This window comes from Chiroxiphia lanceolata, chromosome 22 (genome assembly GCF_009829145.1).
Source record: "Chiroxiphia lanceolata isolate bChiLan1 chromosome 22, bChiLan1.pri, whole genome shotgun sequence".
Lineage (NCBI taxonomy): Eukaryota > Metazoa > Chordata > Aves > Passeriformes > Pipridae > Chiroxiphia > Chiroxiphia lanceolata.
The window spans coordinates 314,484-332,624 of NC_045658.1; the positions used below are offsets into that span (position 1 = coordinate 314,484).

The 18,141-nt window shown below is 45.5% G+C and overlaps 1 protein-coding gene across 6 annotated transcripts in view; it reads left to right on the forward strand.

Moving 5' to 3' along the window:
* The window catches only part of UBR4 (ubiquitin protein ligase E3 component n-recognin 4), an 80,489-nt gene that overhangs the window by 59,855 nt on the left and 2,493 nt on the right, over positions 1 to 18,141 (forward strand). For all 6 annotated transcript variants that reach the window (XR_004360620.1, XM_032708756.1, XM_032708757.1 and 3 more), the window contains 18 exons: positions 806 to 979; positions 1,402 to 1,523; positions 2,480 to 2,677; positions 2,792 to 2,872; positions 5,095 to 5,182; positions 5,584 to 5,711; positions 6,127 to 6,234; positions 6,633 to 6,752; positions 7,468 to 7,658; positions 8,007 to 8,180; positions 8,707 to 8,806; positions 9,398 to 9,616; positions 9,849 to 9,962; positions 10,332 to 10,474; positions 10,739 to 10,864; positions 11,886 to 12,080; positions 13,803 to 14,027; positions 17,758 to 17,848. Coding sequence is in view for 5 of the 6 variants with exons in the window: in XM_032708756.1 (XP_032564647.1) it covers positions 806 to 979; positions 1,402 to 1,523; positions 2,480 to 2,677; positions 2,792 to 2,872; positions 5,095 to 5,182; positions 5,584 to 5,711; positions 6,127 to 6,234; positions 6,633 to 6,752; positions 7,468 to 7,658; positions 8,007 to 8,180; positions 8,707 to 8,806; positions 9,398 to 9,616; positions 9,849 to 9,962; positions 10,332 to 10,474; positions 10,739 to 10,864; positions 11,886 to 12,080; positions 13,803 to 14,027; positions 17,758 to 17,848 (2,597 nt within the window). In the remaining variant the exon portion in view is untranslated. The remainder of the gene's footprint in view (positions 1 to 805; positions 980 to 1,401; positions 1,524 to 2,479; positions 2,678 to 2,791; positions 2,873 to 5,094; positions 5,183 to 5,583; positions 5,712 to 6,126; positions 6,235 to 6,632; positions 6,753 to 7,467; positions 7,659 to 8,006; positions 8,181 to 8,706; positions 8,807 to 9,397; positions 9,617 to 9,848; positions 9,963 to 10,331; positions 10,475 to 10,738; positions 10,865 to 11,885; positions 12,081 to 13,802; positions 14,028 to 17,757; positions 17,849 to 18,141) is intronic.

Below are 18,141 nucleotides of genomic sequence, written 5' to 3' on the forward strand. Positions count from 1 at the left end.
TGTCAACACTGGATTTTTGCCATCAGTTTAGCACTTAATCTCTAAATGGCTTTTTCCGTATTTTGTGTGGTCAGTTTGAGTCTTTAGTTGAACTGTGGTAAGCAAACTTCATTATTTCACTTTATTATACAGCACAGTCCCTGAGACCATTGTAAACACTGCTGCTTTATTCCTGCCTGTTGTTTCCTACCTACCTATTCTATGAGAGCTTTTTTTTTAATCTTCTAGGGTGTATACTTTTTTCAAAAATTTGTTGGGGATGGAAATACTTCTTTAACAAGGTCATTCTTTTTTGTATCCTGTGCCAAATTCTTCAGACATTAGTGGACTAATTCATAAAGCCTGGCTTCTTGCAAGAAGCAGCATGTTGATCAGTGTGTCATGGGAAAGAATCCGAGTGTTTGCTGATTCTTTGCTTTATGATAGGAGTGGCCAGTTTGGTGATGTCACTGATCAGTCATGTCACATCATCAGAGCTCACTTAAGTATTAGAAGAGGAACAATCATCTGCTTTTGAAATATCTTGCAACAGAAAAATGCCAGAGTGTGCAGAATCTTGTATCAAGCACTTAGAAAGCTCCTTAGACCCTTTCTTCATTCCAGAAACTATTATTCCTTGTTTTATAATTTACAAGACACTTCTCCCAGGCTGGGGTTTTTGCCTCCAACCATTTGGTTGACAGGAGTGAACTTTAATGGGAGCTGGGAGAAGTAATTTTTATGATATTGTGCCCTGTTTGCTGCCATGAAATTTAGAAATCGGATCAAATTCTCTCCCACTTGCTGAGTTTTCACTGCTTTCTAGGTCTTCTCTCCTCCTTTGTGGAGGTGGAGTCCATCAAACGGCACTTCAAGAGCCGCCTCGTGGGCACGGTCCTGAACGGGTACCTCTGTCTGAGGAAGCTGGTGGTACAGAGGACAAAGCTGATTGATGAAACCCAGGACATGCTCCTGGAGATGCTGGAGGATATGACAACAGGTAAAACAACCTCTGTTCCATAAATGCAATGTTTGGGTCAACCAAGATGAAAAAGCAGATTGTTACAGCCACACAAAGAACTTACCGAAATGACTACTGTAGTGAGGGGGTTTTATGGCTTCCAATATTTCCTTTTGGCACAGAAAAGGTAGATTACACTCCTGGTCATCTCTTATTTTTCAGGAATTTAAGCCTCCTCCTTTTTACGGGACTGTTTCACTGCAGCCCAGCCATGCAAAGGCTTTTCCTAGTAATAACCATACCAATAAATAGCCTTTCATCTTTTATGGAGTGGATACGCAAAAGAAGAGAGCACCGAAGTGTGGGGCTGATTGCAGAAGGATTTATTGTGTGTGCTGAGTCTAAATAGAACCTATAAAAGTGGCTCCTGTGTCCATTTTAATGCTTCCTTTCCTTGGCAGGCACAGAATCTGAAACCAAAGCATTTATGGCAGTGTGTATAGAGACTGCAAAGCGTTACAGCCTTGATGACTACAGGACTCCAGTCTTCATCTTCGAGAGACTGTGCAGCATTATCTACCCTGTAAGTGTGGAGGGGGCTGGAGGTCACTTATAAAGTCACACTTCTGAAGTAGAATCTTAGAATGGTTTGGGTTAGGAGGGACCTTAAAGCCCATCCCATTCCTTGCCGTGGGCACAGACACCTTTCACTAGCCCAGGTTGCTCCAAGCCCCGTCCGACCTGGCCTTGGACACTTCCAGGGATCCGGGGGCAGCCACAGCTTCTCTGGGCAACCTGTGCCAGGGCCTCCCCACCCTACCAGGGAAGAATTTCTTACCAATATGTAACCTAAATTTCCCCTCTTTTAGTCTGAACCCACTCCCCCTTGCCCTGTCACTCCAGTTCCTGATGCAGAGTCAGGAACTGTAAGGCCAGCTTCCCTGTAAGCCCCTGCAGATCCTGGAAGGTGCTGTGAGGTCTCCACACAACCTTCTTCTCTCCATTCTGAACAACCCCAACCTCTCTCAGCCTGTCTCCATAGGGGAGGTGCTCCAGTCCCCTCAGTTACTTCATACCCTCCTCTGGACTTGCTCCAACTTATGTTGGGGGCACAGAACTGTGTACGGTATTCCAGGTGGGATCTCATGATAGAGGGAAAAAATCACCACCATCCACCTGTAGCAACCGTAGATTGAGTTCCTTCCATTTTGGCAAAGAGCAACAGTGTCTACAATCATGATTTACTATTAACCAGTGTAGAGCTGTATCCCAGTGTGTCCCATCTGGGGGGGTCACTGTTCAGGTTCCCTGCTGTGACGTGCTCTGTGCAAAAAAGCAGAACCAGTAGTATTGTTTCTTCCTGAGGAATTTGGTTACTGAATGATCCTGGATATCCTCTGAGTGCGACATGTTTGGAATGTACAGCAGGTGGTGGAAGGACTGAAGGTTTAGGGACATCCTGTCACTTACTGCCATAAAAATGCCAGAATCGGAGTTGGGAAAAAACTCATTCACTCTGTCTCTGCTGCTGTTCTTTAGGAAGAGAATGAAGTCACTGAGTTCTTTGTAACTCTGGAGAAAGATCCTCAGCAGGAAGACTTCTTACAGGGCAGAATGCCAGGGAATCCCTACAGCAGTAACGAGCCTGGCATTGGGCCACTCATGAGGGACATCAAGAACAAAATCTGTCAGGACTGTGACTTGGTGGCTCTGCTGGAGGATGACAGTGGGATGGAGGTGAGGATGCACATGTGGATTTCTTGCACAGATGTGTGGGGACACCATTTTTGGGCAGCTGGGATGGTAGTGCAACTTGAACCCGTTCTTCACTTGTTATTTTATCCTTTTCAGCTTTTGGTGAACAATAAGATAATCAGTTTGGATCTACCTGTGGCTGAGGTCTACAAGAAGGTGTGGTGTCCCACAAATGAGGTTTGTGTTTTCTTTATACATGTTAACAGCAGAAAGCACCTGTCCTTCATACTAACAAAAAATGGGGGAAAAATCATAGTCTCACAAGTCAGGATTTATTTTTTGGCATATAATTTATTGGTATAATTGGTCAGCACCGTTTGGTGCTCTATTAGTTAGGATAGATTGTGCACAGTCCTGCAACATGAGTGATTTAAAAGCACATAGTGTTCCCCAGTTGAGCTGTGTAGTGTATCAGATATAGACTGTCTTCCTGATAACAAAACTTCCTTACTTCCTTTGGGGAAAGAGCTGAACTTTGTCACTGCCTTTCAAAGCACGTTCCACACTCCATCTGCACACGACAGTTTACTGTGTGTGTACAAACAGGGACACCAGGTTGCTCCATCAGTCTGTGCTTCAGAGATGAGCCCAAGTTATTTATGCAGAGAACAGCCAATGTTTCTCCATATTTGCATATTTTCTTATGGATCTCAAGCACTTGACAGATTCATCTTCCCAGTTTGCTGTTTGTAGTGTGTGTTGTCTGCTTTTCACATGAAGGAATGGACCCAACAGCCTCAAGAGTCTAGTCCACCATGTCACAGTAGGCTTGTTCCAGAGGTGGATGTGGTCCAAAACAAGCTCTTCCCTTCCTTTTCTTGTAGCCACTAAAATAAACTCCCATTGAGACCATCAAATTAAATCTTGCCCATTACAAATCTGTTTTTAGAGGCACTTCAGATCATAAAACCCCCTGATTTGCCCAACATTTCTTGTTCATCCTTCATTTCCTCCTGTGTTCTAATCACCTTTGAAACCTCAGTTTCCTGAAGCCATTTGTGGGGAAGAAATCAAACAAAATGCCTGTTTTCAGTGAATGGTGCTATGGGGAACAGGTTTATTTCAGTAAAATTTCAGTAAAAATTCAGCTTTATTTCAGTAAAAACCCCTTCAGTACTGGAAAATCAAGCCCAAAACTTGTGCCAGTGATAATTCTTTAGTAGTAGGGATAGGGAAGTGATGTGTTGGTCTCAATCTGTGAGTTCTGATGTGAACTCTGATCAAGTCACTGATGGAAATCATCCCCTGTGCTGCCCCAGCCCCTGGGAGCAGCAAGGTGCTGTTTCCATGGGATGCTGGGCTGGAGCCGCTGTGCAGCTCTCCCAGGATGCAGCACTGATGGTGAAGGCAGACTTTGCTCAGCATTCCTGTGCATGAACAGCTTTCATCTGTCTTCCTTTGTGAGCATCTCCCGGAGCCGTGGCTCCGGTTCCCTGGGAATCGACAGGCACACAAGGAACGCAACCTCAGGCCCCTTTTTGTTTCCCTTGTCTCTCACTGGCTTTTTTTGTTCATCTGCCATTTTACCAGGGCCCCTGTGGAGTTAATTGCTGGTCGCCAGCGTGGCCTTTGAGCAGATCTTCCCCCCGGGGCTTTCCCTGTGTTCTGTATTTGCTGTGACATTAAGCTCTGCTTATTCCACATTAGGCTTAGCGCACTCGCTGACAGGTTTTCTCTCGAAAGGTCTCTTGCTCCCAAATCTGGGATTTTTCTTTTCTGCTTTTTATTCAGACCTATGGATTAAAAATGGAAAGTTTAGTGATATGCTGTCAGTGTTTCCAGCTGGAAATGCATCTGGAAAACTAGTCCTTTCCCAGAGTAAAAGCACAGCTTGTTTGGCTGTATCATTTTAGTGATGTACTCTTACTGAAAGCTCATTAAATTGCTTTTTACTCCTCTTCCATTTTCCATCAGTGCAGATTTTATCTGTATGAAAGCATTCACCCATTAACCTGTCCCGCTTCACTTCTTGGGCTGTGCCTATTCCCTGTATTTCCCAGATATGCTGTGCCATACCCTCAGAGGAAAGGTTGCCATGGAAAGCAGGCATTTATCTGTAGATGAACCTATTTTCCTTGGCTACATCTTTCATTCGTGTCAAAAGAAACTTGGAGGAGATGTAAGGAGGAAGAGGCTGTTTATTACCAGCCTGTCAATTAATTGACAGTGCCAAGAAAGGCTGGACAGACCAATGGAGGAGTTATTGATGTTTTTGCAGGTGGCTTTACTGTTGTTTTTAATTCATCTCAGTGAGGGGAGAATGAGGGAGTGAAAGATTTCCCTGTGTCAGGGAAGAAGGAGAACTGAGGCTGGGGTGTCTGTTACATACTGTAATGAGAATCAAACTTGTCTATAAGTGCCCAGAGAGATAGTATTAATATAAAGCTCTGCTCTTGCAGGGGGAGCCGATGAGGATCATTTACCGCATGCGGGGGCTACTGGGGGATGCAACGGAGGAATTCATCGAGTCTCTTGACTCCACCACTGGTGAGGCATTTGTCTGCTGAAAGCTGGGATTAGATTTGAAATCTGAGTTCTCTGCAGAGCAATGGCATTATTATCCTCACAGCAGTGAGCTTAACGTTGACTGATGCTGCTTTTGCTGCATTTACCTGCTTCACCTTAAGTGAAGGAGGGTTTTAACAAGGCTTTTTTAAAGCCATGCTTCAAATGGGAACACTTGCGTGGCACAGGGACGATTCTTCCCAGCCCTTCTTCATATTCCTGCTCTTAATTCTTTTCAAATTCAGTACAACTGAAGTGACTTGAACTGCTGATAGATGTGTTCTGTTGTACTCTCCATTTTTCCTTCACTCTTTGCCATGTGCTGCATGGGTTTTTCACGTTGTGGCTGCTTCCCCTCCTCACAATTTATGTCTGTCCTGTAGATGAAGAGGAGGATGAGGAAGAAGTTTATAAGATGGCAGGAGTCATGGCCCCATGTGGAGGCTTGGAGTGCATGCTCAACAGACTGACTGGGATCAAGGACTTCAAACAAGGCCGGCACCTCTTAACTGTGAGTCCCAGCTTTGGCTCTGGGGGGTCAGGAGTTACACAGTGCAAAATGCCACAGTGAAGTTTAAACAGTCTGCCTTGTGTTAGAGCAGAGGTTTCAATTCATTATTGAATGAAAACCTGAGAAATCCTTTCTTTGCCTCTCCTGTTCCTCTTGGTTAACAATTCCTTACAAATACTTGGTGTGTCAAAGCTGAGGAGTTGGTAAGACTAAATCCTGTCTCGCTAGTGATTATTTTCTGCCTTGACCTTACCTGAAAACCAAAGCTGTGCTAAGAATTGTATTGCTGTAAAAATCTGGCTTGTACTTTACCCCACAAGTTTGGAAATCAGGTATATTATGGGTGCTTTTAGCTGCAGCAAAATTCTCCTCATTTTGAAGGTACCATAGAGAATCCCTTCTCTGTATTTTGTAGGTGCTGTTAAAGCTGTTTAGTTACTGTGTGAAGGTGAAAATAAATCGTCAGCAGTTGGTCAAGCCAGAGATGAATACTTTGAATGTGATGCTGGGAACTCTGAACTTGGTAAGGACAACCTGGGCTTCCATAAACTGTTTTCCATGGACTCCAATGAATTTAAGCTACTTCTACCACGCTGCCTTAAGACAACTACAAGAGATCTGAAATATTGCTGTGCTGGCACTGCAAATTATGTGTTAGACATTCCTGATCTGTTAGTGGCTGGGAGCATGTGGGTCAGTTAAACCAGTTACTGGTGGTGTTCCTCTAACTGCTGCCATTGTCCTAAACCAGTTAATGCTGGTGTTCTCTAACTGCTACCATTGTCCTAAACCAGTTAATGCTGGTGTTCCTCTAACTGCTGCCATTGTCTTAAACCAGTTAATGCTGGTGTTCTCTAACTGCTGCCATCTCTTTAAACTAGTTGCTGCTGGTGTTCCACTAACTCCTTCCATCTTTTCCAGGCTCTGGTGGCTGAGCAGGAGAGTAAGGACAGTGGAGGAGCAGCTGTGGCAGAGCAAGTGCTCAGTATAATGGAGATCATTTTGGATGAATCCAATGCAGAACCTCTGAGCGAGGACAAGGTGAGTGCCTGGGGCTCTGTGCACAAATACAAATGTTGTTTGGGATTCAAGGCTTCCATATAATCTGATTACAGGGATGCTGAGCTGCAGGAGCTGGAGAGGAGTGTTCACAGGGAGTCTAACCCTTGTTACACTGGCATGTCTTAACGGGCCTTGGAGGAGGGGCACGAGGAGTGCCTTGAACCAAAAGCACTGTGAGGCTTCTTTAGGCTGAGTCTTGCACAGTCGGGGTGGGGGTTGCTGGGCACTGCTTGGATCCCTTCCTTCCTGCTTTGGGCCACAGGCCAGAGTCAGACAAGAAAAGACACAGCTTGACCTTGTTTTTTGGAGTGGTTTTGTATGTGTTAAAAATGTGTTTGATTTTCCAGCTAATTGAGGATAAAATTGTATCTCAGCTAGACTGAGAACAAGAAGAGTTTCTCACTCACCTTTTGAAACTATGGGAGGATAGGAATCTGATGTCCTTTGGGTTGGAATTATTAGACTTTGACTGGAAAATGCTTTAACAGTAGGTGGAATAAGTCAAGTGTCAGCTTGAGGGGTTGATACAACCATTCCACAAGATCTTTGGAAATGAGGCTGGGTTTTGTTCTTCATCAGGCTGCCTTTATTTGGGACTAGACCTGTAATCCTTCAAAACTCACAGCTAGTGAGGATTTTATTGAAGGTTGTAGATTTATTCCTGAACATAAATCCTTCTCTTCTTCCTTCGCAGGGCAACCTCCTCCTCACGGGTGACAAGGACCAGCTGGTGATGCTGCTGGACCAGATTAACAGCACTTTTGTCCGTTCCAACCTCAGTGTCCTGCAGGGCCTGTTACGGATCATCCCGTACCTGTCCTTCGGGGAGATGGAGAAAATGCAGATCCTGGTGGATCGGTTCAAGCCCTACTGTAACTTTGATAAGTATGTTGTTCATAATTCAGCTAAAAGCATGTGAAATCAGTCATACTGACATGGCTGTCCCTTTTTTTTTTCTCGTTGATTCTTACTTCAGTGTAATGCAAAGCTTCAGAGATTCCTGATGCCTTAAGCTTAATTTGCTGTTTCACTTCTAAGCCATTTTTATAAGACATGTGTGCACTTTAACATGAGAAATAGGTCTTCGGGGTATATTCTGAGGTGACAGGGGTCTGAGTAGCTTTTCTGAGTCTCTGAACTGGAGTAGGTACATCATTCAGCAATAATGTGCTGAGAATTGCAGGCAGGGGTTTTTGGAGAGCCTCCAAGTTACCATTTCTTCTCTTCATTCAGGTATGATGAGGAGCACAGTGGAGATGATAAAGTTTTCCTGGACTGCTTCTGTAAAATAGCAGCAGGAATAAAGAACAACAGCAATGGCCATCAGCTGAAAGATCTCATCCTGCAGAAGGGAATTACACAGAATGCCCTGGATTACATGAAAAAGCACATTCCCAGTGCAAAGAAGTAAGAGACACTACTTAATGTATGTGATTACTCTGTGAGACTATCCTGAACATGCTTCTCTCATTCCATCACCACAGTCTTCCAAGGAAGCTGTTAGTAAGTCCCCATTTAGAGTTGGAACAGCTGTGGTGCAGCAGGTCTGGTGAGACAATGCATATAAGGATGGGCTAAAAAGCCTGAAATCTTCCTGTTTTATACCCATCCGAGCTGATTCCTTGGATATCACAGTACTTGTGTTTCCTGCCTGTTCCCCCTCCCATTGCACCATAACAGAGCTTTTGCTGGGAGGGCCAACTCATGAACCTAAATCTCAAGGCTCAGAGCTGACACTGTGTCTACCAGTATGCACAGCCTGGAAGTGGGAATGGGAATGTCACTTCATTAATTAGCAGAGGAGCGACACAAGGGGAAAGGAGCTTGTCTTTCCTGCAGCCTCTGCTCCATGAGCTGTGCTGCTGGGTGGCTGTCAAGCCCCTTTTGGGAATGGTGATTGTCCTTCAGCTGCTGTCTCTTGTTTTCTGTGCAGTTTGGATGCAGACATATGGAAGAAGTTCTTATCTCGACCTGCACTTCCTTTTATCCTGCGCCTGCTCCGAGGACTGGCGACGCAGCACCCTGCAACACAGGTGAGGGGGCTCTTTGGAAGACAAGGAGGTCATGGTGGGCTCGTTACTCTGCTTTTGTGGCTCTACCTGAGGATTAATTTCTATGGGAGTTGATTCTACGCTGATTTTTGTTGGGCTTGGAGAGACACACCAGCTTCAAGTGTCATCTGCTAGTCTGGAATAGTCAGAGATTTTGACTTAAAGATTTTCCTATGCTTAAATATTTCCTTATGTGTGAGATTTACACACCAATATGAAGAGAAGGTAATTTAGGACTGTGAACTACATAGTAATAATAAGCTTCAAGGGGCCTGCTTGTTGTTTTAAGACATCAACACAATGTCATAGCACAAAATAGAACAAATGTTTCATCCAACATTCCCATCTGAGCTCTTAGTGACAACCAGTGGAGAGGCAAATTGCCCCAGTCTCATACACGGTTTTAGGGCCCAGGTTCATAATGTAGGAGCATAAAAAAGGGAAGGAAGACACTTGCCAAAGGTTGTTGCAGCTCAGTGCTGCTGCCCAGCTGTCACGGTGGGATTAGAGGGGACAGCCACTGTCCTGGGCACCCCTTTCCTGAACAAAGTGCTGTGCTTCCATCCCCATTAGGTGCTAATAGGAACAGACTCAATTACCAACCTGCACAAGCTGGAGCAGGTTTCTAGTGACGAGGGGATCGGGACACTGGCAGAGAATCTGCTGGAGGCACTGAGGGAACACCCAGAGGTGAACAAGAAGATCGACGCTGCCCGCAAGGAGACTCGAGCAGAGAAGAAGCGAATGGCCATGGCCATGAGGCAGAAGGCCCTGGGCACTCTGGGGATGACGGTAATGTCTGGCGGCACTGCCAGCAGGCTGATGATCTCATGGCCTTTTCTTTCTGTCTTGCTAAAACTGCCACACAAGGAACTGTGTGAAGTGATTTATTGACAAACATCACAGAGCTCAAGCCTCCAGTTCACCTGGGAGAGTAAACACAAGATGGGCATTCCAGTTCCAGTGGTGGGGATGGTGGTGCTCATCATTCTTTTTAACCTGCTTGAGCTTTTCTCTCTTCCAGACAAATGAGAAGGGTCAGGTAGTGACCAAGACTGCACTGCTGAAACAGATGGAGGAGCTGATAGAAGAGCCAGGTCTGACCTGCTGCATCTGCCGGGAGGGATACAAGTTCCAGGTAAAGGGAGATGCAAGTTCCAGGCGATGGGAGACATGAGTTCCAGGCAATGGAAGATGCAGGTTCCAGTTAGAGAGATGCCTTTTCAGAGCCCTCTCACCAGCTGAGGGGACTTCCCAGTCAGTATCTGGCTGCACAAGGGCTGGGATTCTGGCACTGAGAGACGAGGAAATTTCAGGTTTGGTTCTTAAGATCAGTAATTCCAGAGGTGGTTGGGAATTTGAAGTGTGTTTTCAGTGAAAGCTGGAAAAATGTCTGTTGAGGTTGGGACTGAGAGAGGTTAAATTTAGTACAGTGTCAAAACAGCACAAAATGTGAACTGTTGCAGAAGTGAATGATTTTGAAGACAACTGTGTTTTGTCATTGCAGCCCACCAAAGTCCTGGGAATTTACACCTTCACCAAGCGCGTGGCACTCGAGGAGTTTGAGAACAAACCACGAAAACAACAAGGGTACAGCACGGTCTCTCACTTCAACATCGTCCACTACGACTGTCACCTTGCAGCTGTGAGGTACGTTCTGGTCACTGGGGGCCCAACTTCTTTTCCAGGGTGTTTAGGATCATGGCACTTGACCTTGGAACTCAAGATGGATTTGCTTAGTTGTTGATCTTTACAGCCACAGGCTTCTCTGTTGTGGGCTGCTTTAATATTGGTCAGGCCTGGACACTGGAGAGTGAAGTCCATAATTTAAAGAAGCTGTGGAATTGTCATTTTTTGGATGGTTTTTTTGCATCCTTCTAACTTGCCTGGGTGTGGCTCTCTCTCTTCATGCAGACTCGCTCGGGGCCGTGAGGAATGGGAAAGTGCAGCCCTGCAAAATGCCAACACCAAGTGCAATGGGCTCCTGCCAGTCTGGGGACCTCATGTGCCAGAGTCTGCTTTTGCCACGTGCTTAGCACGGTGAGTACAGAAAGCTTTTTCTCCAGCTGGTTTGCATTTGGGAAGGTGAGTCAGTACATTGCCACAGAGGCTCGTTTAAAACCAAGAATCAAGGGTGGTGGCAGCTAAGTCAGTAAAACTGAGCCATTTCAGGTTCTGCTATCTAGAGTGGATCTCCTAAAAAAGTGCAGGTGTTTGTTTGCTTCTTGGCTTCATATAAATAAATAATTTCATTACCTCCTTTGCCCTCAGTTACTCCTGAAGATGCAGTTTGCAGTAACAGTGTTGATTCATTTGTGGCCCAGAGACCCCCTGCTTTACAAAAGAAACCTGTCTGACACCAAGAGATTCCCTAATGTAGGTTTCCAAACCTCTGCTGGATGGTAGTGAGGTACCTGACCTCTTACCTGGAGCAGATGAAGATCAGGATTTTGTTGTCAGGATTCTGGTCCACCTTGTGCTGGGTTTGTACAGTCACATTAGAAATTCCTAAACTGAAAGGGAGTAGGTTTAGATCAGATAATAGAAAGAAATCCTTCCCTGGGAGGGTGGGGAGGCCCTGGTTACAGGCTGCCCAGAGAAGCTGTGGCTGCCCCTGGATCCCTGGAAGTGTCCAAGGCCAGGTTGGACGGGGCTTGGAGCAACCTGGGCTAGTGGAAGGTGTCCCTGCCCATGGCAGGGGGTGGGATGGGATGGGCTTTAAGGCCCCTTCCAACCCAAACCATTCTATGATTCTGTGAAATCAGGGGTGGTAACATCCTGAATGCATATCAGTTGGGGAACTGTATCCCAGACCCTGGGCATGAGGAAAGAGTATTGGTGAGTGTATTTGTGTCTGCACATGGAATTGGATTTGCCAGAGTAAGCTGAGAGCCTCCCTTTGGGGAGGTTAATCCAAGGTAGCAGGGGCTGCATTTTTATAGCCTGTTCATTCTTTAAAGCTCTGTTTCTGTGAAATACTTGCTCAGATTCAGAGCTGTGCTGTGGCAGAAGGAATTCTATTAAGGTTTTTGTTAAAGGAGCCCTTCCTGCTGTTTTCTAGGCACAACACGTACCTCCAGGAGTGCACGGGGCAGCGGGAACCCACCTACCAGCTCAATGTCCATGACATCAAACTGCTCTTTCTGCGGTTTGCCATGGAGCAATCCTTCAGCATAGACACTGGAGGGGGAGGAAGGGAGAGCAACATCCACCTCATCCCCTACATCATCCACACGGTGCTCTACGTCCTCAACACGTCAGTACCTTCGCTTAGCAACAACCTCTGCCTTTGCTCTTAGTCTCAAAAAGGTCTTTGAGTGCTGCAGTCTGGGCTTTGTTACGAGTATGTGGCAAGAAAGATGGGAAATCACACAAAAGTTTTAGGAGGAACCCAATTGCACATCTTAAGAAGGTTGTTAGGGATTTACATTGTTTGGAGTGAGGCGTTGCTGCCTGGGCATGCAGGATAACAGGGAATCTATTGAGTAAAAGCAATTGAGAATTAGCTTCTCTTTCCATTCTAGATGTAATTATTACCTCTGGGGTGAGCAACAGGGTTATTAGATTAAAGAAACGCTGCCAGCTTAATTTTCTCCTGAGCAGACAGAAGAGACACTGCGGTGAAGTAATTGTTAGCTGAAAACTTAACCCTGGTATTATATTATTCAATATTAAAATAACACAGTTTTGTTTCCAGTTTTGACATACTGGAATTCTCCTGGATGTTCAGGTCCATCAGATTTTCCTGATATTTTTAATTATTGTTTTTTTAATATCATTAGTATTTTTTACCAATAAAACAGTGCTTTGGCATGACATGGATCCATAGGCACCCAAACGCTTTGGAATGCATGAGCTGGTTCTGATCATGCAAAAATGGATTGCCCATATATATCTTTTATTTGAATAGTTAGAGTAGTAAGTAATAGTAATTAGATGAGGGTATAAATATTAAAATCCACACATCTTCAAGGTTACTCCAAACGCAGTGCAGTGGAATCTCTCTCCCTTTCCTGCCTGGAACTAATCAACATTTTGGCTCTAATACAATTTGTCTATTATTTTTAATATCTATCTCCAGATCCCTGTGCTATTGTTTTCCCAGTCCCTTGGGAGACAGATAAGTGAAACTATTCTTTTCATCTCATTGGCTGCTGGTTGGCACCAGAGAACCCTCAACCCACTGGGCAACCCTGGAAAACTGCATTCTGTTTTTGATATTAAATGGAGAAAATAAAGAGCTGCCAGTTGCATCATGTAGCAAATGGAAAGGTCACACAATCCTGTTTTATGTGCTGGGATGCTGCTTTATACCTGATAGGGAGGTAAAATCAAAGGTCCTACCTGGCTGCAGCCTCTTCCTGCTGCAGTAGAGCAATAGATGTGGGAAAGTGTGATCCATCTTCACAAAGTGTGCTGGAACACAGAGTTTACACAGTTAGTCCTTGGGTGTTGGGACTCCTGAAAAGACTGGAGCTCTAGGGGAAAGGGAAAAAAGTATGTATGTAAGCTTGCAGTAAGTACAGTATCTTTTTGTGTTTGACACTGGCCTGTATATCTCAGGGATTGCTTTTGCAGTATATAAATAATATAAATGAATTCTCAGGTGTGGCTGTAGGAGCTGCAGCCACATGTGTAGTGTCTGATGGAGATGGTACAACTCGAATGCGTGAACTTGCTGGCCTGACTCCATTTATTTTTTGCTTAAAAAAAGGAGAAATAGCTCTGTAATGTATTGCTCTCTATTGGGGCAGTGCCAGATGCCTTGCAAACTTCTCCAAGGAAAAGGAATCGCTAGGTTTGTATCTCCGCTGGGAGCAAATCCTCACCCAGTGGATGAATTTGGGCAAAAGCTGCCCAGGTGGCACTGCTGTTCCCTGTGCAGGACTGCATGGATACAGTGCCCTAAAGCTCCTGGGAAGCAGCAGATGAACCTGTCAGAGCCAGAGCAGCTGCTGAAGCTTTTCCTGTGTTCCAGAACTCGAGCAACTTCAAGGGAGGAGAAGAACCTGCAGAGCTTCCTGGAGCACCCCAAGGAGAAGTGGGTGGAGAGTGCCTACGAGGTGGATGGACCCCACTACTACACAGTGCTGGCACTGCACATCTGCCCCCCGGAGAAGTGGAGATCCATGAGGGTGGAGATCCTCAAACGGCTCCTGGTCACCTCCCACGCACGGGTGGTGTCACCAGGGGGGGCCAACAGGTCAGTCACCACCCCAAAGCCACTTGTGTCACTGTCACTGAGGCACTGGTGTCACTATCACAGAGCCTCTCATGTCACTGTCACAGAGCCCCTCGTGTCACTGTCACTGAGGCACTGGTGTCACTGTCACAGAGCCCCTCGTGTCACTGTCACTGAGGCACTGGTGTCACTGTCACAGAGCCTCTCGTGTCACTGTCACAGAGCCTCTCATGTCACTGTCACTGAGGCACTGGTGTCACTGCCACAGAGCCACTTGTGTCGCTGTCAGAGAGCCACTCGTGTCACTGTCACTGTCAGCCACTCGTGTCACTGTCACAGAGCCACTCATGTCACTGTCACAGAGCCCCTCGTGTCACTGTCACTGAGCCACCTGCAGCTTATGGGGAGCAAAAGGAAGGAGTGTGTGTAGTTACAACGCCAGATATTTACCCTTCTGAGTAGCTTTGTGCTCAGAGTTGCAGAGCTGTAGAATCCCAGAATGGTTTGGATTGCAAGGGACCTCAAATCCCATCCAGTACCACCCCCTGCCATGGTCAGGGACACCTTCTGCTATCCCAGGTTGCTCCAAGCCCCGTCCAACCTGGCCTGGAGTGGCTGCAGCCACATCCCAGTGCTGGTATGAGCAGGAGCATTTAATTCTGGGTGGGTTTTGGAGTGGATCAATCAACTGATCAATGGAAACTATGCTTTTTCTAGGAGTATAGCTAAAAGTTGGGAAGATTCTTATTCCCTCCATCTGAGTGAAGCACTGGAGTAACTCCTGCTGTGTGCTGTCTCAGAGCTGTAACACTCCCTGCTTGCCTTATTAAAGAAGCTCTTTCTGTGCTCTTTTGATCAGTGCACCAGCCTCCCTCAAATAGGAAAATAGAAATAGAAATCAAATGCCATTGCTTTTAAAAAAGAAAAAAAATCAATAGCAGCTGTCAGGCACTTGAAGCACAAGAATAAGTGGCTGTGCCTGCATGACAAAGGCACATATTTCCAGAAAGGGAAGCGGAATTCCAGTTTCTGAAAAGATGATTTTAAATAGCTGTCATAATTAGGGATCAATTCATTATTATTCTAAGTCGCCTTAAAGGGCATTCTTATGCTGATGACATTAATTATGTGCTTGATAAAGTCATTACAGTGTAGTTACACACAACCTAGCACGTGCCAATGCTCTTGGAAGAGGGAAAGGGAGAGAGCCCTGTGCTGGTTTCAAGCTCAACCTGTCTCCTATTTCCCCCTCCCTGCCTGAATTCTGGGAAAGGGGGTTTAACAGATCCAGGAGATGTTGTCCTAGAGGGCTGTTTTACTAGGCACAAAGGTGTGGGCTGGGAAAACAAAGCCCCTGAGTGGGTTTGCTGTGGGTGTTTGGTGTTTTTTAAACCTTCAGTAAAAGACACTGTTCCTTCTCCAGGCATTATGCAATAAAAGCTGATTGACACAGACACAGCAAAAAACTTCCAAAACCATCCAAGCTCTGGAATTTCAGGGGAGCACTCAGAACCAGTGCTCGGGAATTATGTCAAGGTTTTTTCAAGGGCTTTCTTTAATCTCTGCAGACTAAGAGAGCACAAAGCCTTCCTCTGGTAAAGGCTCTCAGAAATAGCAATATGGCAATTCTTATTTCCAAGGTCTGTGCTTATCTATTTTTGTGGAAAATCAGGGAGAGCAATGGATGGTGAAATGCTCTGCAGATAAGTGCCAATACCTTGAATTTGTAGGCTGAGGCAGAGAGGAGGCAGTGGCTGTGACACCACAGTAACATGTCTGCATGCAAAAGATTAGAATTAGCATTCCACATTCGATGGGGATGTCTGGGAGCAGCTCCATTCTGGGAACACTGGGGTGAAGGTTAGAGAGACTCAAGGACTCACTTGTTACCTGTGCAGGGACAATGGAGAGGAGTCACTACAGGAACCAACAGGGCATTTCAAAGCAGCTGAGGATCAACTCATGATCCCCAAAATCTCGTAAATCATATGCAAATGCAGCAATAATCTGTGTTCCCTTGTACTCAAGGGAAGGCAGCAAATCCTGCACGTTCCCTGTCTGTGTGTGTGGGGGGGTGTGCATCCAGCTCCTCAGCCAGGGTAACACAGAACTGGGGAGAATCCAGCCAAAAATGGCTTCTGGCTCTGCCAGCAGTGACAGTGTCACAGGTGTCTGCAAGACCAAAGGGAGATGCTCAGCACCTCCTGTGTTTTAGAAACACTTTCTATTTAAACACAAAGCTAATTACCAGAATGGTCCAAAGAACTGAATCAAGTGACCTGCTCATTATTACTGAACCAAGAATTCTAACTTGAAAACTCCTGTGGACACTTTTCAGTGTAGCTTTCATCTGGAGTTTGGAAGGAAAATACCCTTTTGATTTTTTTAACCTTTGCTCCTGACCATGACCTTTCTAAAATATTCCCAAGTGTCCATGTCTGGCTTTCTGCTGGCAATCCTTGTGCACCTGATGAGCTGAACCAGCTCACAGGAATGAAATGCAGCAGCTCTGACATGAAATAGCTGTTCCAGAAGGTAACTACCAGCCTTAACCCACAAGGGCCTTTTAGTTTTCAATTAAAGGAGCAGACTCCAATTAGATCAAAACCATTCACGTAAAAAGAGAACCTGTCTTGCAGTATTTGGGAGGCCAGAATTAGCCTCGCTCTAAGTTGCTGTTCCTCCCGTGGAAATTTAGTCACCTTTACTAACTGATTTTCCTTTAAATAATTAAACTTAGCTGCCTGAGCAGGCTGCCACCTACTAAAATGTCTGTTTTAAGGACAGACACACAAATGTAGCCTTTAATAAGAGCCGAAAATGTTCATTTCCCCCAAACAAACCCCAACCTGTGGCCAATTGGAGTTGGGCCGTGATCAGGATGCCCTGTTGTGGTGCTGACCTGCAGCAGCAGTAGCTGAGCTGGTTCTGGATGCATAAAAAAGGGCTTTTTATTTTTCCAAAGTTTTTAAGTGTTGAGCAGGAAGTAGCATGTGATGGGGCAGATGTACCTGAGAAACACATGCAAGAAAATTCCAAAGCCATTAGAGCTGCTGGCAGGAGGTTCCACCTTGCCAGAACCTGTTTGTGATTAATCCTGTAAACTTTGGAGCTGTTATCCCAGCACTGCTCTGCACCTTTTGGAGCATTCCTGCAGCCAGATGCTGGATTTCCAAGAGAAGTCCTTTGCTGGTGAGAGAATAACCAAGAAGATATTAAATGGAAATTCCTCCATTTCTTAAAGGATTTTTCCCTCAGAGTCTTTCAGAAATACTTTTGTGATTTCGAAGCAAAATTATGTTCTCTGACATGGACACTGACTGTGTCTGAATCCTAGATATTCTTTCAGGAATCTGCTGTTCTCCAAGTAGTGAACACACAAACAAAGGCTGTAAATTGTTTTTCCTACTTTGCTGTTGACTTTCTACATAGTCTTAGCAGTCACAATTCCACTTCCCTCTGTGATTGTTTCCTTCCTGTGAAATAAGGTTTTGTTGGCAAACCTGCTCTAGTTACACCAGGCACAGCTGGAGTAAAGTGCCTTCCCAGCCTTGGGAATGGTTGCACAGAGAGCTCTCAGGTGCCCAGTGTTTGTTTCATGTCCAGGAGGACGCAGCAAAGCTCACTCAGAGCTGTTCCCATGGTGTTATTGATGGGTTATTTGGCTGTTTCAGCTTTTGTGCTGTTCATCAGATGGGTTACAAGGCATAGTAAAGGGATCAACTCCTGGATTGATTTTCTTGTCTTCCAGACTGGCAGATAAGGCAGTGAAGGAATATGCAACGTACCGCTCTGGCCTGCTCTTCTGGGCGCTTGTCGATCTCATTTACAACATGTTCAAGGTAAGGAAAACCTGGAAGTTCATCTGTATCAGCTGGAATTCTTCTATCTCAGCTTTCTAACCTGTGCAACTACAGGAATTTGAAATAGAAGACAAACTTTGAAGCCCCTTTTTCCAAGATCCTTCTAAACACAAAACTTCATAGAATCACAAGAATGGTTTGGGTTGGAAGGGACCTTTATAGCCCATCTTCTTCCCCACCCTGCCATGGGCAGGGACACCTTCCACCAGCCCAGGCTGCTCCAAGCCCCGTCCAACCTGGCCTTGGACACTTCCAGGGATCCAGGGGCAGCC